General features: G+C 38.7%; 1 protein-coding gene across 4 annotated transcripts in view; it reads left to right on the top strand.

Moving 5' to 3' along the window:
- Window positions 1–20,693, top strand: part of fras1 (Fraser extracellular matrix complex subunit 1) — a 121,665-nt gene extending 100,972 nt beyond the window's left edge. For 3 of the 4 annotated variants that reach the window (XM_058775408.1, XM_058775407.1, XM_058775406.1), the window contains 26 exons: window positions 1,821–1,961; window positions 2,896–3,123; window positions 4,190–4,303; window positions 4,460–4,610; window positions 5,131–5,290; window positions 5,399–5,567; window positions 5,686–5,932; window positions 6,946–7,290; window positions 7,849–8,009; window positions 8,095–8,242; window positions 8,341–8,546; window positions 11,702–11,858; window positions 11,981–12,181; window positions 12,262–12,449; window positions 13,033–13,308; window positions 13,515–13,747; window positions 14,062–14,222; window positions 14,746–14,960; window positions 15,062–15,212; window positions 15,336–15,443; window positions 16,290–16,449; window positions 16,537–16,653; window positions 16,886–17,052; window positions 17,134–17,339; window positions 18,330–18,476; window positions 18,719–20,693. In XM_058775408.1, coding sequence (XP_058631391.1) covers window positions 1,821–1,961; window positions 2,896–3,123; window positions 4,190–4,303; window positions 4,460–4,610; window positions 5,131–5,290; window positions 5,399–5,567; window positions 5,686–5,932; window positions 6,946–7,290; window positions 7,849–8,009; window positions 8,095–8,242; window positions 8,341–8,546; window positions 11,702–11,858; window positions 11,981–12,181; window positions 12,262–12,449; window positions 13,033–13,308; window positions 13,515–13,747; window positions 14,062–14,222; window positions 14,746–14,960; window positions 15,062–15,212; window positions 15,336–15,443; window positions 16,290–16,449; window positions 16,537–16,653; window positions 16,886–17,052; window positions 17,134–17,339; window positions 18,330–18,476; window positions 18,719–19,294 — 5,133 coding nt within the window. In that variant the 3' untranslated portion in view covers window positions 19,295–20,693. The remainder of the gene's footprint in view (window positions 1–1,820; window positions 1,962–2,895; window positions 3,124–4,189; window positions 4,304–4,459; window positions 4,611–5,130; window positions 5,291–5,398; window positions 5,568–5,685; window positions 5,933–6,945; window positions 7,291–7,848; window positions 8,010–8,094; window positions 8,243–8,340; window positions 8,547–11,701; window positions 11,859–11,980; window positions 12,182–12,261; window positions 12,450–13,032; window positions 13,309–13,514; window positions 13,748–14,061; window positions 14,223–14,745; window positions 14,961–15,061; window positions 15,213–15,335; window positions 15,444–16,289; window positions 16,450–16,536; window positions 16,654–16,885; window positions 17,053–17,133; window positions 17,340–18,329; window positions 18,477–18,718) is intronic. The other variant, XM_058775409.1, reaches the window with a different exon arrangement.
- The last annotated feature ends 125 nt before the right edge of the window (window positions 20,694–20,818 follow it).

The following is a 20,818-nucleotide window of genomic DNA, read 5'->3' as shown; positions in this document are numbered from 1 at the left end:
TTTCTATCGCCCTACACCAACCCTACACCTAAACCTACCCCTTACAGGAAACTTTTTTTTTTTACTTTCTCAAAAAAACTCATTCTGTATGATGGGGACATGGGGTAATGTCCCCATAAGTCACCTTCTCCTTGCAATGCCTATGTCATACCCATGTCATTATACAAATTTGTGACCTCATATGTCACAAAAACGCGCGTGGGGACTTTCCATAGACTTCTATTACATTTATACTGACCAAACAATATTTTTTATCCCCTAAACCTACCCCTTACAGAAAACTTGTTTGCATTGTTACACTTTCAGATAAACATCATTTAATATTTTTTGCAGGCCGTTCCCCACAATGTCAAAAATTTCAGGTTTTTCAATCCTTGTGGGGACATTTGGTCCCCATAATGTAGCATAAACAAGTACACACACAAAGTACAGTTTTCACACACACACACACACACACACACACATTCAGTGGGGTCCAAATGTCTGTGTAACTATATACATATATTTGTGGAGTACCTCCAGCTCAGGTACTGCTCAGTGTTAAATAAAAAAAAAATAAAATAAAATAAAATAAAAATCATATTGAATATTAAAATATTCAAAGAAAAAATAAATCTTAAAAAAAAACGTAACTTAAAAACTGAAAATTTAAAATGTTACCTTGTTTTACTAAAAGTTACTAAAAGTATAACATGAAAGCTAATTAAAAATATAATAAATAATTTAATAGTATATAAATAATATTAAAATAATAGTGGCTGCTGTAAAAGAGGCACAAAATAAATACTAAAGCATTCTGAAATTCATGTCATTTTTCAGCTGAACAAATTGTTCTGCTAATGATATAATTTGTTATAAAAAGTGATTAGACACACTCATCCTTCACGGTAACATTGATATAGACACGTACATGCCCACCGTTCGCTTTCTATTTCTCATTCCACACATACTGAGCACACACTTCCTCCCACAGTAATCTCAGCCCTCCCTCTCGCCTTTTCATACTCTCTTCCTTTCACCTCTTTTCTTTCCATTATAAACACATACACGCCCACACACACACTAATTAGGGCCGAAAGAACTTGAATAAACACAGGCTGCGAGATGAACACACAGTTATCCGACAATGGGCTTTCCTCTCAGCGGGAAACACTCTTCTGCCATTTTGAATGGAAAATGATGTGCAAATACATTTTTGGTTTGCATTGTACTGCTCAATTAAAGGTGCATTTTTATTAATGCTGCATTAGTTCATATGGCAGTTGTCTTGGACTTATACTGACACCTAGTGGCATGGATGCAGAAGCAATACTTTCTGATACCAGTGCCACTGTAGAAATGCTTTAGACACACTTAGCCATGATTAATTTATCCCGTAAGCAAATGTGTCCAGTAATAGTGTGGTTACACAAATAATGTGATTATTATTCATTGGCCCTGCTCCAATGTCAAATAAAACAGCTTTTATTAGGCTATTGATATGGCTGGAGTCATCTCATGTGATTTAATCATGCTTTAGGATTAAAACTTTTTTTAATTGCCAAGTACACCTTTAGTGTACAAATTTTCTATGTTCTCTTCACAATTTAACTAAGGATGTTTTTCTTTTCTAATTCACTTTAGCTGTCAGTGATTTAAAACCACTTTTCTTTGTGGTCTATCTGTTTCTCTACATTTAACACTGATAGGATAATTGCATTAACCTATTTAGAGAGAAATTAGATTGTGTGCAGCAGAACAATTGAGCTCATATCTGGATTCAATTAATGGGCACTGTGTGCATTTAATTATTTCATTACTGTTATTCTGTTGTCCTTCAGATTTCACAGACATTCTACATCACCATCCGGCCGGTGGATGACTCTCTGCCCATCCTGCAGGTGCCAGGGATGAGGGTGCAGGAGGGGGTGAGGAAGACCATCACTGAGTTTGAGCTGAAGGCTACTGATGCTGACACAGAGGTATCGCTTATAGGTTTACCCCAACTGTGCTCTCTTCATGTATTATTTATAAAACATTTTAAAAACGAACAAACGTAAGGATTTACATCAAAGCTTGTTGCGTAGGATTTAAACGTGGAACTTGGACTGTATATTTAAACGTTACTGTAATGGGGTTCTATGCGAATTTACTATAGTGGAATTGCATGGTTCAGCCTGTAGCTTTTTTTTCTCCTCTTTCTTTTTGGAAGTCAGAGCATTAATAAAGCATTACACATGTTAACAGCCCATAATGCAACTACATGTCAGCAAGAAATGACCCAAAGATTTGTTAAGGAATTTAAAAAGAAGCGTTGAGAAAAACTAATTCCTGACACAAAAAATAGGTGGACATAAAAAGGAACTACTGTTCAAACGTTTGGGGTCAGTAAGATTTTTTTTTCTTACAGTATGCTCTCCAAGGCTGTAATTATGGGTCAAAAGTACAGTAAAAATAGTAAAATGATGAAATATCATTACAATTAAAAAAAAAAAAAAAAACTTTTATTTTAATATATTTGAAAGTGTGATTTATCCATGTAATGTCAAGGCTTTGTCACATGATCCTTCAGAAATCATTCTGTGCTGATTTGGTGATTATTGTTTATTATTGAATGTTGAAACCGTTGTGCTGCTTAATATTTTTGTGGAAACTGCGATACATTTTTTAGGATTCTTGGATGAGTAATAAGTTAATAGGAGGACATCATTTATTTTGAAATAGAAATCTTTTGTAACATTAATGTTTTTACTGTCACTTGATCAGTTTAATGCATCCTTGCTGTGACCACAAACACTAGTGTAAGTAGACTAGATGTGAGTGAGGAGATGGAAATGGAAAACTCGAGCGAGAGAGAAATTACTGTCGCCCGGCTCGACTTGTTTGACAATCTCTCTTCCTTAAATTCTCTGTTAGGAGGACTCTGTTACGTTCACTATCGTTCAGGCTCCTCGACACGGGACCATTGAGCGCACAAGCAATGGTCAGCATTACCGCCAGACCAACACCTTCACTATGGATGACATCTATCAGAACCGCATCAGTTACAACCATGATGGCAGTAACTCCCTCAAAGACCGATTCACCTTCACTGTCGGTGATGGTACCAACATGTTCTTCATCATCGAAGAGGGTGGAAAAGAGGTCAGTAAACTTCCTGTGTTATTTGAGTTTCTCCATGTTTCCAATTGTCATCTGTGTTGTAGTAATGGCTGAATGTAAAGGGCCATGTTTCTGAAAATGTCCTCCAAATATAGTAAAATACTCGTAGAGATGATTTATAGAGAAAATGGCCCTCTTTTGGCCAGGGTTATACCCCTACTCTTTTCAAAAAGCACCCTGGGAATTTTTAATGACCACAGAGAGTCATGACCTCAAATTAACATGTTATTTGAAGGACAGTGCCTTTTTAAAGCATAGTGGCCCCGTCATTATACTGTGACGATCATGTGGGATCATAATTTTTTTAGGATCATGTGACACTGAAGAATAGAGCAATGGTTTTTATTAATTCCATTTTTAAAGTATGTTCAAGTGGAACAGTTATTTTAAATTGTAATATTTCACAATATTACAGTTTTTACTGTTAATTTTAATCAAGTAAATATAGCCTTGGTGAACATAATAAACTTATTATAAAAACATTAGTAAATTGTACCCCTTCTTCTGATAGTGTATTCACACAAAGGTTTTTGCATTTGAATATTGTTCATTTCTTTATATCTATAAAGACATGAATATATATTACCATATGAATCACCTAAAGGTATCCTGTCCATTTGTTTAACATAGTCATTTAGGCAACATGTCAACTCTTACTCTCTCTCCTTCAATCATAATAACTCCATCCATCAGCAGTTGCTTTTTCCTCTTCTAGCTGCGTCAGCTGGCTGTCAGCTGCTCTGGGAGGTAAATGGTCTCTCGGTGGACACTGAAAAAGGGGCACCTCGTCTTGTCATAAGATGACAAAATAGCAGCCCTATGACAGTGTTTAATCAGGAAGGCTAAGAACACCATTACTCAGCACTTTAGAAATCTTGACTTCACATTAGAATTTAAATAGGTTTGATCTGGGATTGAATGGATATTAAAGTGAGCATTGTTGGTAAATGAGAGCCAATTCCTACTATGGAAATACACGAAACAGGGTTTGTATCAGCCAGGAGGGTTTACATTGTGTGTACATGTTAAATAATATCCTTTGTTTCAGGTTGTCACCGCTGCTCCACAAAAGTTCAAAATTGATATTTTACCAGTTGACGATGGGACCCCTCGTATTGTCACCAACCTCGGCCTGCAGTGGCTGGAGTACATGGAAAATAAGGTCACTGTTTTGTATTTATAAGCGCTCAATTAATTCACCCAATGGTACATTTCTGCCTCCTACTGGCATTGTATTGCATTGGTGCAAAAGTGATTGAATTTATTCACTTCCATACCAAAGTACTGAATGGCATTTTGATGTGAAATGGGATTCTAGGCCACCAATCTGATCACCAAGAAAGAGCTTCTCACTATTGATCCGGACACAGATGATGGACAGCTGACTTATGAAATCACTACAGAAGCTAAACACGGCTTCCTGGAGAGTAAACTCAATCCTGGCAAACCTATTACCTCTTTCACGCAAGGTATTACTGACACCTCCCAAAGCCAAGAGCACACTACAAGGATGAAGCTATTCTGTGACAAAACCTCCCAAAGCAATAGATAGACACAGGCTTGTTTTAATGCACAACAAATTAGATATGCTCTGACTAAGGTCCACTTAGAGCCAAAAAAATATCAAACTGCTGCCTACGTCGCCCACTGTCTTTTTGTTTAGTTTTCTTGTCCTGTGCAAAAACAACCACAAGCCTTCCTCCATATTATTCATGACCTGTTTTTAAGAATCAACTCTGGCATCGAATTAGTATGAGAATACATTTTGGGATAATAACCACAGTAGGGAAGGAGAATGATCTTGACACACATAGTCTGTGATTCATTTTGTACAAAAACTAAAAACCGTGGCTCTAAATGTGTGCAGGACATCAAGCTTCAGTCTTGTAGTGTGCACATGGTGTTACCTACTAAATACGCCTGCATCAAATTCTTCTAGTACATACTGTACATATGGAGTAGGTAATCTTAATTTTCTCTGTCTTGCAGCTGACATAAACCTGGGCCTTATCCGATACGTTCTGAGTGAGGACAATGTTCAGGAGACCATGGACAACTTCAGGTTCCTTGTGAAGGACAGCAAACCCAACATCGTCAATGAAAACGTGTTCCACATCCAGTGGTCTCTTATCAGCTTTGAGCACAAGAGGTGCAGCTGCCTTAAATTAAGTTCTAGATGAAGTCTCCGTCCAATCAACCTGTTTATATTACAAATTAATGAAACTCATTTTCATTAATGTGTGTCTTCTGTCTGCAGCTATAATGTGAGTGAAAAAGATGGAACTGTGGCGGTCACAGTGAAGAGGACTGGTAATCTGAACCAGTATGCTATCGTGCTGTGTCGTACTGAGCAAGGCACGGCCACTTCCACCTCCAGCATGGGCTCTCGGGCTGGACAACAGGATTATGTTGAGTATGCTGGACAAGTATGTTTTAATGTATTCTATATTATTTCAAAGTGTTTTTCTCTATAATACTCAAATTCCCTTTGATTTGATCGATTAAGTCAACAACATTCAAATGCTCTTCAATGTGGTACCTCAGGTTCAGTTTGATGAGAGAGAAGACACCAAGGTTTGTACCATTGTGATCAACAATGACCAGGTCTTTGAGAACATTGAGAGCTTTGATGTGGAACTGAGTATGCCAGTGTACGCCCTGCTGGGGTCAGTGACCCGCGCTAAAGTCAATATCAATGACACGGAGGATGAACCCACCCTGCAGTTTGATAAGAAGACTTACCACGCCAATGAGAGCACAGGCTTTATCTTTGCTCCTGTTGAGAGAAAGGGTCAGTGGAACCAATTTCTACAAAAAAATTTAAATAAAATAAAAATAATACAAATTTAATAGATTTGCATATGCATATGTTGTAAATCCTATTTTCAGTGATATCAGCAATTTGTCGGGTCAACGGGCATAATATGAAAATAGTTTTCATTTTTTTGACCAGAATTTTAAAATGGCCTTTTTTTAAATATTTGAGCTGGAACATTCCTTTAAAGAGATAGTTCACCCAAAAATGAAAATTCTGTCATTAATTACTCACTCTCATGTCGTTCCAAACCCGCAAGACCTTAATTTTCGTTCATTTTCGTAACACAAATTAAGATATTTTTTATGAAATCCGAGAGCTTTCTGACCCTCTAGACAGCAACGCAACTACCATGTTCGAGGCCAGAAAGGTAGTATGGACATCATTAAAATAGTCCATGTGACATCAGTGGTTCAACCGTAAGAAAACAAAAATAATGACTTTAATTAACAATTTCTTCTCTTCAGTGTCAGTCTTCGCCACGCGTTCAGGAAAGTACCACACATATACGTTGTGGTACTCTTGTGAACACATGTCGAAGACTGACACGAAAGAGAAGAAATAGTTGAATAATGATTGAACCACTGATGTAACATGGACTATTTTAACAATGTCCTTTCCTTTCTGGGCTTTGAACATGTCAGTTGCATTGCTGTCTATGCAGGTTCAGAAAGTTCTTAGATTTCACCAAAAATATCTTAACTTATGTTTCTGAAGATAAGGTCTTACGGGTTTGGAATGATATGAGGGTGAGTAATTAATGACAATTTTCTTTTTTGGGTGAACTATCCCTTTAATGTGTATAAATGTACAAATGGCTCAACTAAATTGCACTTTACATGGTTAATCCATAAAAACTTATCCTAGGAAGATCAGTCAATGAAAGTTAATATGTACACACTACTGTATTGATGGTAGGACTAGAAATTAGCTTTATTTTTATATTAATCATCTTCATCATCATGGGTTATCTCTTGTGTTTTAATTAGGTGACACCAGCAGCATGGTCTCGGCCCTCTGCTACACTGTGTCTAAGTCAGCCCGGGGCAGCAGTCTGCATGCTCTCGAGTCCGGCTCTGACTATAAGACCCGTGGTATGAGCAGTGACAACAGAGTCATCTTTGGCCCAGGTGTGAGCATGTCTACCTGTGACGTAAAGCTGATTGATGACAGTGAGTATGAACTCTCTGAGGAGTTTGAGCTGGTGCTGTCAGACGCCTCGGACAATGCACGGATGGGTGATGTCACTGTAGCCAAAGTCATCATAGACGGGCCAAATGATGCCTCCACTGTCTTCCTGGGCAACGCGTCCTTCACCTTCAGTGAAGATGCAGGTTGGTGCAGTTTGGCTTTTGTATTTGTCATTGGTGTCAGTTTTGTTTTAAAATGTGGTGGTAGATTTAATAGTTTGGATTTATTAGTTTATTAGTTTTATACAAGGGTACTTGTATAAATTATTTAAACAATTTCATTAACAAATTGAATGGTGGAGATTTTAAACATTATTTTTTTAAGGATGGAGTGCAATAAGAACAATTCAAAAACAAAAATACAATTCAAACAGTTGTGCTGCTTAATATTTTTGTGGAAATATTAATATTTCCACAATAATATATTTTTGTGAGAAACAGTAATACATTTTTTTCAGGATTGTTTGATGCATAAAAAGTTCAAAATGGCATTTATTTGGTATAGAAATCTTTTGTAACATTAGAAATGTCTTTACTGTCAAATTTGATCAAGTTAATGCATCCTTGCTCAATAAAAATATTAATTTCTTTCAAAAAATAATATTACTAACCCCAAATTTTTGTACGTATGTGTTTTTTTTTTTTTTTAAGTATTTGTCCAATACTTACACAATATTGATAGTCTGAAATATTTTCCTGCAGGCACCATTGAAATCCCTGTTTTGCGGCAGGGCAGTGACCTTTCCTCAGTAACCTCTGTGTGGTGTGCCACACGTCCTGCTGAACAAGATTCAGCTACGCCCGGCGTTGACTACATCCCAAGTTCCAAAAAGGTTGAGTTTAGACCAGGCAAGACCGAAGAGGTAATAAAACTAGACTGTTCCCATATGTGTTCTGACATCTGTAAGACGATAGGTGTTTACAGACCTCATGTTTACTCTCTTCTAGACTTGTAGTTTGACCATTATGGATGACATTCAGAACCCTACAATCGAAGGGAAAGAGTCCTTCATCGTGTTTCTTAGTTCACCCAATGGAGCAGTCCTGACTGAACCATATGAAGCCTCTGTCTACATCACTGACACCACCCAAGACAGTGCGTTTACTTGACCATTACAGTCTTAATCACTGTGAATTAACATCCATGTAACATCATATAAACATATTTATGGAGTCAGTGCTTTCTTTTTACAGTACCTAGCATGGAGTTTGACAAGCTGACATATACGGTAAAGGAAAAAGATGGTGTTCTGCAGATCCCCATTTTTAGGACAGGAGATCTGTCCTATAAATCTTCTGTCCGTTGTTTCACACGCACAATGTCTGCTATGGTGATGGATGACTTTGAGGAGAGGAGAAATGCAGATGATTCCAGGATCACTTTCCAAAAAGGGGAAAAGGTATGGTTTCTTTTTGTCCATGATTCATTTTTAATCACCTCACCAAACTTCTGTGAATTTAGTATGTCAGCAAAGTGATATGTTCTCAAGATGGCGCCGCACACGGCAGCCATGGTGCTTCGCTATCCAGTTGTTTTAGTGTTTTTGTTAGTTTTTCCTGTTTTTTGTTTCTCAAACACAATCAGTTTTACCAGAGAAGAACTGCTGAACATTTGGCAGAACACACCACAAAATCTCCTACCAGTTTTCGATTATTCGGATGTTTTGCTGAACATAGTAGTCGGCGGAGATGCGGCGCTGTTCAGACGTTTCAGGACGCACAGACGAGGGAAGCGAGCCGGCGTGCTCGTGAAGCTCAGACAGCGCAGATTTCGAATGCCATTGCCTAGCATCCATCTGGCGAATCTCCACTCTCTACCCAATAAAACAGATGAACTCCTTCTGCTCTCCCGGACAAATAAGGATTTTTCAAACTCTGTTGCTCTGTGTTTCACGGAAACCTGGCTGAACAACGCCATTCCAGACAGCGTGCTTTATCTGCCGAGCTTTCAGCTGTTTAGAGCGGACATCAGCTGTTTAGCGCAGAATCAATGGGGAAATCGCATGGCGGCAGGACATCCTTCTATATCAATGAGAGTTGGTGTACAGATATAACAGTGTTAAAGAAGATGTGCTATCCAGATCTAGAAACGCTCTTCATTAACTGTAAGCCTTTTTACTAGCCACGGGAGTTTTGCTCGTTCATTCTCGTGAGTGTTAACATTCCTCCGCAAGCACATGAGCTCAGCTTTACAGACACTGGCTGATCTGATCAAAGACACAGAACAACAACACCCCGACTCTGTTTTAATCATTCTTGGGGACTTTAATCGAGCAAATCTCTCACGTGAACTGCCAAAATACAGACATCATGTTACATGTCCCACCAGAGAAAGTAATATACTGGACCATTGTTACACCACAATAAAGAATGCATACCACTCTGTTCCACGGGCAGCTTTGGGGCTCTCTGATCACTGCCTGGTTCATCTTATACCAACCTACAGGCAAAAACTTAAATCTGCTAAACCTGTAGTAAAGACTGTAAAGAAATGGACCAACGAGACAGAGCAGGTTTTACAAGCCTGTCTCGACCTTACTGATTGGAATGTTTTTGAAGCTGCTGCCACCAATCTGGACGAGCTCACAGAGACTGTAACTTCATATATCAGTTACTGTGAGGATATATGCATTCCCACCAGGCCAAAGAAGATGCTTACAGAAATGGGAACAGTCTTGTACAATCAGGCCAGGAACACACTGAATAAGGAGATTAGAGTGGCTAAAAGGATCTACGCTAAAAAGCTGGAAGATCAGTTCACTTCCAATGACTCCGCTTCTGTATGGAAAGGCCTGAAAGCCATCACCAAATACAGGACACCATCCCCCAGCACCGAGGTGAATCAACAACTTGCTGAGGACCTGAATGAGTTTAACTGTAGATTTGAAACCCCCCACACCCGTCCTAACCATCTCTCTACACAACCGTTAACACCTCCAGCAGCCCCCTTCTCCCCACTCCTGTACTTCAGATCAGTGAAGAAGATGTGCGCCAGGTATTCAGGAAGAACAAGAGAAGGAAGGCACCAGGCCCAGATGGTGTGACACCAGCCTGTCTGAAAACATGTGCTGACCAGCTGGTCCCCATCTTCACACAGATCCTCAATAGATCTTTGGAGTAGTGTGAAGTCCCTTGCTGCTTCAAATGCTCCACCATCATCCCTGTTCCAAAGAAACCCAAGATAACAGGACTTAATGACTACAGACCTGTGGCTCTAACGTCTGTCGTCATGAAGTCAAACTAACCCAGCTCTCTGTCCCTAGCTCTATCTGTCAATGGATCACCAGCTTTCTGACAGATAGGCAGCAGCTAGTGAGACTGGGGAAATTCATGTCAAACAGCCGCTCCACCAACACTGGTGCCTCTCAGGGATGTGTTCTCTCCCCACTGCTCTTCTCCCAGTACACCAACAAATGCACCTCTAAAGACCCCTCTGTCAAGCTCTTGAAGTTTGCAGACGAAACCACACTCATCGGCCTCATCCAGGACGGTGACGAGTCTGCCTACAGACAGAAGGTTAAAGAGCTGGCTGTCTGGTGCAGTCTTAACAACCTGGAGCTCAACACGCTCAAAACTGTGGAGATGATCGTGGACTTCAGGAGAAACCCCCCTGCACTCCCCCCACTCACCATCATGAACAGCACTGTGACTGCAGTGGAGACATTTAAGTTCCTGGGATCCATCATCTCTCAGGACCTGAATTGGGACACTCACATCAACTCCATTGTATAAAAAGCCCAACAAAGGTTGTACTTCCTTCGCCAGCTAAGGAAGTTTAACCTGCCACAGGAGCTGCTGAAACAGTTCTACTCAACCGTCATTGAGTCTGTCCTGTGCACTTCAATAACTCTGGTTTGGCTCAGCTACAAAATCAGGGATCAGAAGACTACAGAGAACGGTTCGGACTGCTGAACGGATTATCGGTGCCCCCCTGCCCACCCTTCAAGAACTGTATACATCCAGAGTGAGGAAAAGGGCTCAGAAAATCACTCTGGATCCCTCACATCCAAGTCATCCCCCTTTTGAACTTTTGCCATCTGGCCGGCGACAAGAACAGAAACAAGAACAGTTTCTTCCCCCAGGCAATCCATCTTATGAACAGTTAAATGTCGTCCCCCACCCCCATTATGCAATAACAGTTTGCAATAACCTTATATTTATTTGCTACCACCTCCATCCTAGTACATCCCTGCATCTCCTTCTATTCTATCCATTCTGTCATTTATAGCACAACTGTACATACAATCATTTATGTTTCAAATTATTTTTATTTTTCAAATTTTTTTGTTTATTTATATATTTATATATGTGTATTTTTTATTCTCATCTTATTTTTATTGTCTGTGTGTTGTTGTCGTCTCTGTAAACTGGAAGCATATGACACTAAAACAAATTCCTTGTATGCGCAAGCATACTTGGCAATAAACGCTCTTTCTGATTCTGAGTGGAACAGAGTTATTTTATGATATGGTATTTTTTTCATATGGTCTCTGTATGGAAGTTTTTGCACAATACCAGACAAAGAATTTTAAAGGCTCTTGTTTCTGATTGGCAGGTGAAGAATTGTACCATATTGATCCAAGATGACTCTGTGTTTGAGCCAGAAGAGGAGTTCCAGGTCCACCTTGGAAGCCCACAGGGTGACCACTGGATTGGAGCCATGATTGGAGTCAACGACATTGTGACTGTGACCATCACAAATGATGAAGACGGTGAGTAGTTAGCTTGTTGCTAAGAAAGAAAAAAAGTATGGCCTGAATGCACTGTAAGTTGCTCTGCATAAAATGATCTACCAAATGCATAAATGTAAAAATGTGCACATCATGCTTTTTAGCTCCTACGATTGAATTTGAACAAGCTTCATACCAAGTTCGTGAGCCCCCTGGTCCAGATGGAATTGAGGTTTTGAATATCAAGGTAATCCGTAAAGGAGACCTTGACCGTACCTCCAAGATCAGATGCAGCACAAGAGATGGATCAGCTCAGTCAGGTGTGGACTATAACCCCAAGAGTCGAGTCCTTAAATTCAGCCCTGGTAAGTATATTTATTTTTAATTTTTTTTTAATTTGTAAGGCTATACCTATATGATAATTCTGTTGTAATGACTTTTTCAGGTGTGGACCACATCCTGTTTAAGGTAGAGATCCTGTCCAATGAGGACAGAGAGTGGCATGAATCTTTCTCGTTGGTTCTTGGTCCAGACGACCCTGTTGAAGCCGTGCTTGGAGAGATCACCATAGCCACAGTCACCATCTTAGATCAGGAAGCTGCAGGAAGTCTCATCCTTCCAGCACCACCCATTGTAAGAGAAAGACAGTAGATGCTTGTAGGGCTGACATTTAGTAAATCAAAATCTACTTGTCAGTTAAAAAAGAAATCGCATCATATTAATAAAGTCACATACGCTACCGTTCATAAGGCTGAGAAGTCTCGTAAGAATTATTTTTATGTTATTAAAAGTAAAAAAAAAAAAAAAAAAATATATATATATATATAATATTATAAAGTAATTTATTCCTGTGATGGCAAAGCTGAATTTTCAGTGTCCAAAAATGTTACTGACTTTACTGAATGGTAATGTTTTATTTTTTCCCATATCATTTTCCTGAGAAAAGTCCTGAAATTTAGGTAATTGAAGACATTAGCCTACGTTATTGTGACAAACAAATTAAATCATTGCATAGATTTTACAAAAGTCCCTGTAGAAATCAGTATATTATTCCACTATCATTGAACATTTTTTATAATCAGTTATACTAAATTTAAAAAGTTATTTTTCTGTTTAATATTAGATTCAGTGAGAGTTGTAAGATCTCACAACTCTCTTTTGATTGAATCATGCTCTTAAAGTTTGGCTTCATGTGGACTTCATTCTCTCCTCACAGGTGGTGTCTCTGTCAGACTATGACTACGTCCAGGAGGTCACTAAAGTAGGCAGTAAGAAATCTCCATCTCCTGGATATCCTCTGGTCTGTGTGACTCCCTGTGACCCCCATTACCCCAAATACTCAGTCATGAGAGAGCGCTGTGAGGAGGCAGGCATCAACCAGACCTCCGTCCACTTCAGCTGGGAGGTTGCAACTCCTACAGACACAAGCGGAGCACGATCACCCTTTGAGACAGTGACGGATAACACACCTTACACCACAGTCAATCACATGGTCAGTCTGATATTAAGTCTGGAATGATACTGTATATTGAATATTTCCGAACGTGTTTTTAATCTAGCTGCCAACTAAAACTTCCAATTGTGCAATCAGCCATGTGGTTTGCCATATTTAAAATGTTTCTATGTAATATAATCTAGAAGCATTTTCACTTTTTATCTTGGGTTCCTGTGATTAAATGAATATTTTTCTCTTCACAGGTCCTGGACAGTATCTATTTCAGCAGACGTTTCCATGTGCGTTGCGTAGCTCAGGCCAGAGATAAAGCCGGGCACCTGGGAACTCCACTGAGGAGCAACATAGTCACTATTGGCACTGAGGGATCAATATGCCACACCCCCGTCACCACAGGAACCGCTCGAGGCTTTCAGGCCCAGTCCTTTATTGCTACTCTAAATTACCTGGATGTCAAACACAAAGAGCATCCAAACAGGTCAGGAGATACTTTTTTGTAAGCAAATGATTGAATACAGACATAGAAGTCTTTAACTCAGACAGATCCCAGTGGAGTTCTGAGAAACAGGTTTTGAAAACATTCTTCAACTGAAACTGCAGCTGTAAGTTTTGTAGAGCACTAGATGATTTTTGCCTCCGGGCAAAGCAGGATCAAAATGAATTTATACGTTTGAAGGAACAGCAAAAAATATAAACTGTTAGACAACTGCAGATTCAAAATAACACATATTGCAGTCTAGGTTCAGTACTTCAAAGAAGAAAAAGTGAGTAATACTTTTTTTCTCTGAACAGGATCCATATCTCAGTGCAGATCCCTCATCAGGATGGAATGCTTCCACTGGTGTCCACCATGCCTCTGCATAACCTACACTTCCTGCTCTCCGAGTCTATTTACCGTCAGCAGCATGTCTGCTCAAACCTGGTCACACTTAAAGACCTGCATGGCATCTCTGGTGAGAGAAGCCCCATACTAGATCAGATCAGATCAAAGCAGGGACAGCAGATACAAACCTGAATGTGCAAGTCTTCTGATGTCAGCTGCTTCCAGTTATTTTAGCTGTACAAAAACAGTCCGTTATGCCACTTTATATAAAAAAACTGGGTTTTGTTGTCATATTATTTTAATGTAGTATCGCAACCATAAATACACTGGTTTGTAATTCAGTTAGTTTTACTATTTACTGCACTACTGCACTTGTTATAGTTCTTGTTATTTATCTATAGTGGCTATACTGGCTAATGAATTGGAAGTCTTGTGCATTCACAGGAAAGTTGACTTCTGCACTGAAACATAAGGTGGATATTCTACATGACTTAGCTGGCAAAATTGCCTACTCTTTTTATGTAGAATTATTGGAATAATCTTTACAGAAAAATGCTTTAATAATTTTTTTAATTCAGTTAAATATTAATAATATTGCAGATTTTTAGAACAATTAGTAATTATATGTTTCAACTCTGAAAATTCTCCCCCAGAAACCGGCTTCTTGGATGATGTGTTGTATGACAGCATATCCCTGGGTCCCGGATATGACCGTCCATACCAATTCAACCCTAGTGTTCGAGAACCTAGAACCATCCAGTTATACAAGCATCTCAATCTGAAAAGCTGCATATGGACATTTGATGCATATTATGACATGACGGAGCTTATTGATGTATGTGGAGGATCAGTAACTGCTGACTTTCAGGTTTGTATGAATGCATGATTTGCATCCCAGCACAAATGATGTATAAATATTCTTGTCTAGACAAAATCTGATGCGGCAACAATTCGGGTGCATTTTTGCAGGTCAGGGACTCGGCTCAGTCGTTCCTGACGGTGCAGGTGCCACTCTACGTGTCCTACATATATGTGACGGCTCCTCGTGGATGGGCCTCCCTGGAGCACCACACAGAGATGGAGTTTTCTTTCTTCTATGACACAGTCTTATGGAGAACCGGTACATTTAGCCCCAACGAAACTGGACATACTCCAGCACAATCTGTTGTATAACCTGCTGTCATCACCTAACTGTGTCGCAGCTGATGTTAACTGATTGCTTATGAACATTTCTTGACTCTAGGCATCCAGACAGACAGCGTGCTGTCAGCTAGATTACAGATCATTCGGATCTTCATTAGGGATGATGGACGACTGGTGATTGAGTTCAAAACCCATGCCAAGTTTAGAGGTCTGTAACTTCTATTTTTAGCTATTTGTTCTCATTTCCTTTTTGTTTATGAACATAACCTGATGGTTTTACCTGGAGACGTTTCAAATTTTATTTGGACACTGTTTACCATTAAAAAATGAATGAATGCCATTGCATTAGAACAGGATTGCCCAAACCAGGGTTCATGAAGGAACTGCAGGGGGCTCGTGAGTTGATGAAAAATTAATAATTAATTAAATCAAATGTTAAATTGAAATAAATAAATCATAAAAAAATGTTAATCACATAATAGCTTAGTGTGAATCAAAAAGGTAAATAGCAGCAAACCAAAGGCTAAGATTTAATTAAAAAGTATATAATCTGTTGCATTATATGTTTCAGAGTGAAGAGTGGCGTTGTGTTCGTTTACACATGAGAAACTCGTGAGCCAGTGTTTTCAGATTCTAAGTTTATTTACACAATTGCATAATTTCCAGTGCTCAACATTTAACCAGTATTCCAAAAACAAAACAAAAAACAAAGCTAGATAATTTAAATGTTAAAAGTTTGAGGCGTTTGGACGTTTGAAATTGAAAGAATTTAAGACATGATTTATCAAATAAAAATGATGATTATTATTGTTATACGATTGTACTTCACAACAGTAATATATTTCTGTCTTTATTTTTTATAATTAGAGTTTAAACTATTAATAATAATAACAATCATAAAACCGTGAACATGCAAATATGTCATTAAATTATTGAAATACTAACTTGCATTGGAATATCCAACCATGAGGCATTTTGATGTGGCATAAGTGTCCAAATACATTTTTGACATCTTGAATTATGAGTGACTGATGAAACTTTCCTCTCACTCTAGGCCAGTTTGTCCCTGAACATCACACCCTCCCTGGACAGAAATCTCATCTGATGGCTCCAGATCACTTGGGAGGCATCGAATTTGACCTGCAGCTGATGTGGAGCGCACAGTCCTTTGATTCACCCTACCAGCTCTGGAGAGCCACAAGCTCCTACAGCAGGTAAGCAGCGTGAAGTCTAATGTTGTCACATTAAGGAAGCATATCCATCTTAATGCCACTGACCGTGTGCTTTCTGTTGTGCTCTAGGAAAGACTACTCTGGGGAGTACACAGTCTTCCTCATCCCCTGCACAGTACAGCCAACCCAGGCATGGGTTGACTCTGGGGATAAGCCTCTTTCCTGCACGGCCCATGCTCCAGAGAAGTATGTTACCATGGTGCTTTTCCATTGATAACTCCTGGAGGACACTTAAATGACTTTTTGCATTGGAAACGTTTTTGCTGAGCAGAGCCAGCAGGCTTGAATGATACTGCAGTTGTCATCCACTTTTAGTAGACTTGTTTTACAGGTTTCATCAGGTGCAGACTGTTTGTGTGAGTCAACAAGAATATTCAACAACATGCAAGGGCTTGTAACACTCTATTTCAATCCATAGATTCCTGCTGCCCATCGCCTTCCAGCAGACGAACCGCCCTGTTCCTGTAGTCTACTCTCTGAATACTGAGTTCCAGCTTTGCAATAATGAGAAAGTCTTTCTAATGGATCCTGCTCTCGCAGACTTGTCTGTTGCTGAGATGGACTATAAAGGAGCCTTTTCAATGGGTAAAATTAGCAAATTAATGAAAAAATAATAATAACCACCTCTATTATGCTTTCACTCATTCATTGTTTGATAATATGCAGGTCAAACACTGTATGGCAGAGTGCTGTGGAATCCTGACCAGAACTTGAATTCGGCCTATAAGCTGCAGTTGGAGAAAGTATATTTGTGTACAGGACGGGATGGCTATGTGCCCTTCTTTGACCCTACAGGCACTCTGTACAACGAAGGCCCTCAGTATGGCTGCATTCAACCGAACAAGCAACTCAAACACAGGTTCCTGCTTCTGGTAGGTGTCTATTGTAACAAGTCCAGACCGGTTTAACCAGTCTAACAAGATTTATTAAGTGTGGTTAAGTTTTAACTGATATACTTTTGTGGATAGAAATTTTCAAGGAGTTTTTTGAAGATCAAACTGTGTATCTTGGAACTAATATTGAGACCGACAGCTGTAATGATTTAACAGCAGAGAATTTTAAAGATGCAATGAAAATGAATCATGAAAATGCAAAAACAGTTAATTTTTAAGTATGAGATAATGTACATTTTCTCAAAAGAATTTCAAATATAAACTATTGTTCAAAGGTTTGGGGTTTATTTGTTTTTTTTTTTTAATGTTTTTAAAGATGTCTCTCATGCTCAAGAAGGCTGCAGATGTTTGATCAAAAAATACAGACAAAACAGTAATATTATGAAATATTACTACAACTTAAAATAAAAATGTTCCATTTCAATATATTTTAAAATAATATTTCAGTGAATAATTCAGCAGCCATTACTTCAGTCTTCAGTGTCACATGATCCTTCAGAAATCTTTCTAATACGCTGACTTTGGCACATTTCTGATTAATATCAACATTGAAACCAGTTGTGCTGCTTAATATTTTTGTGGAAACTATGATACATTTTTTCAGGATTATTTCATGAACAGAAAGTTCAAAAGAGCAGCATTTATTTGAAATAGAAATGTTTTGTTACAATGTAACAAAAATGTAAGTCTTTTCTGTCACTTTCTGGTTAATTTCATGCATTTCGTTGACTAAAATAATTTCTTTTAAAAAAAAGATTGACCCCAATCTTTTGAACGGTGAAGTATATTAGCTTAAAGCTTGCTCTAAGAAAGACAGTTGACCAAGACAAACACGCCATCGGTACTACAATAATGTTAACACTGGAGATCTCTGAGGTAGTCTTTAGCTCAAATTCAGTACAAGTAATCGATCACAGGATTAAGTATTCCAGAGAGCGGTGTAATAATTGTAAATAATATATCACATAGGACCGGAAGCAGCCTGATGTCTGCGATCGCTACTTCCATGATGTTCCATTTGAAGCCAAGTTTGCATCTGACATTCCTGATCTCCAGTCCTTGTCTGCGATGCCAGGTGTAGACGGTTTCACAATGAAGGTGGATGCCCTCTATAAGGTCAGTGGCTGCAAGATTGTCTAAAAAGTCAAGTTGTTAAACAGACCTTCTCTTTGACACATATTCAGTTGTACCCTACGGGGAAGTGCCTTGATCTGTTTGTTTAGTAAAAGATGCCAGGCTGACAGTGTGCCATGACTATAGGGAACTGGGCTAAAGGACAAGATTATAAAGGGATTATAATATACACAAAGAGGCTATTTTTTGGGGTTATAATCTTATTTGCATTTGCTCTTCTTTAGGTTGAGGCAGGGCACCAGTGGTACCTCCAGGTCATCTACGTTATTGGACCCGAGTCCATATCTGCTCCTAGAATCCAGCGCTCAGTGACCTACGAGCTCAAACGAAGTCGCCGAGATCTGGTGGACCGTTCAGGTCATCTAATGCTGGATGAATCCCTGATCTACGACAATGAAGGTGACCAGGTAAAGAATGGCACCAACATGAAGACCTTGAAGCTTGAGGTGGAACCATCGGGCACCTTCAATCCCCAGATGGGAGGATCCATTGGGGGTGGCATGGCAGCCATCGTCCTACTTTTCCTGGTCCTTCTAGCCTTCTGCCTCATGGTCAGAAAGTGCCGCAGGGTTGTAAAAAAGAGGCCTGTGAAGGTAGTGGAGGATTATCCTCTGAACACAAAGGTGGAGGTCTGTATAGAACGTCTGGAGAAAAACCTCAACAGCAAGCACTACTCTGTAAGAAACGTCAATGTCCTCAACAAGAACCCAGAGACCTACAAGGTCAATGGGGTCAAGGTCAAACAGGTCAATCTGGAGGTCAAACTGCACAACAACCTGAATGATGGCACTGAAGTCTGACCTTCGAGAGTATTTAATGAGAAAAAGAAAAATTTTCTATGAATATTTGTAATGACATGATGTTAATGTATTTTTGTATGACCATGAGGATAAAAGGGAAAGTATGTTTGCCAGCTATGCAGTGTAAATCATTTCACAACTGAGCTACCTCAAACATTAATCAACAACACATAATGGTCATCAGATCTCAGTTTTAAACCATCACTCTATGTAAGAATCATACAACGGTCAGTGGTAGCTCAGCCACTTTGTTTAAATGAATGGAGAGTTTGTATCGCTGCACCTGCTATTTTGTCCTGTCATTAAAAACATGAAAGTATTAAAAGAAGGATAAGTGCCAACACGTTGGACCGGGTGAGTGATGTAAATACGTTTATTAAGTGCAATTACCGGATGACATGGTCGTCCCTGTATTTTGATTTGGCTTTTGATACTCTGCCTCATTGTGTAATTTACTTTTGGCCTGATCACCAGTGTGCCATGCTGATATTTGTCAAGTGCGATTTATTTAATTCCAAATACGAATAGACTGCCCAAAGTGATGCATTTGTTAGTTCATGTGAACCTTTGGTACATGTCAACAAGAAACCAAGTGTTTTGATGAATTGTATGAAAATAGATCATAGATTTGATAACCACTGTTGATTTGTTGTCAGTCTGCCGACTCCATTGAAATGCTGTAGCCTTTATAATTTTACAACACTGGACAACAAAATGTATTTTTGTTTTATATGACTGCTGTCTGTACTGATATAACCAAACACTACCAAAAATCTTCACATTTATTTAAGATTATCCACCTCATGTTATCCTGCATTATTTAGTCTAGTATTAATGTCACATCATGTATTAAGTAAGGCACATCTATAGTTTGTATCGTCTGTATAGTTTATTCACTCAAATGTTCTGTATTGTTGTATTAAGAATATATATATTTATAAATATATATATTTGATCAAGAATATCCAGAATCTTTAAAGCACTGGGTGTAATGTGGGAAATGCTAAAATTATTACTTCATGATCATCTCTCTCTCTCTCTCTCTCTCTCTCTCATATTTCTCTGTATTTGGAGTTTTATTCCATTTTGTCCATTTCTATGTTTCTAAGTGAGTGCCTATCAAACAGAAAAGTTTTGGAGATATCAGTTTTTGGTGCTATCATTTATGGTAAAATAACATTATGCCTGTACTTGTGCCTTTTTAGCAATAAAATGAATAAACCTATTACTAATGCGTAGAACACTTTGCTCAAATTTAATGTATGTTTATTTAATCTATCACCAACTTCAGTTTTAGGAGACTTTGAGTTTAGGTATATAGAGTTTGTGTGAAAAAAAAAAAAATGTTTATCCTGTAAGACAACTTCACCTCACATGATTATGTATTACAGTAGTAGTACCCTAGTTGTAATGGTAATAAAATTGTATTGGAAGAACGAAATAAAAGTACATTTTAATTTTGAATTATGTCGAAAGTCGGCAGCTCATTAGTCAAGAAGGGAGAGGCTCAGTAAGAATGCATTC

Source organism: Onychostoma macrolepis, chromosome 05, assembly GCF_012432095.1.
Source record: "Onychostoma macrolepis isolate SWU-2019 chromosome 05, ASM1243209v1, whole genome shotgun sequence".
NCBI classification, from domain to species: Eukaryota; Metazoa; Chordata; class Actinopteri; order Cypriniformes; family Cyprinidae; genus Onychostoma; species Onychostoma macrolepis.
The sequence above is the reverse complement of the archived record's forward strand: the minus strand, read 5'-3'. Positions and strand labels throughout refer to the sequence as shown.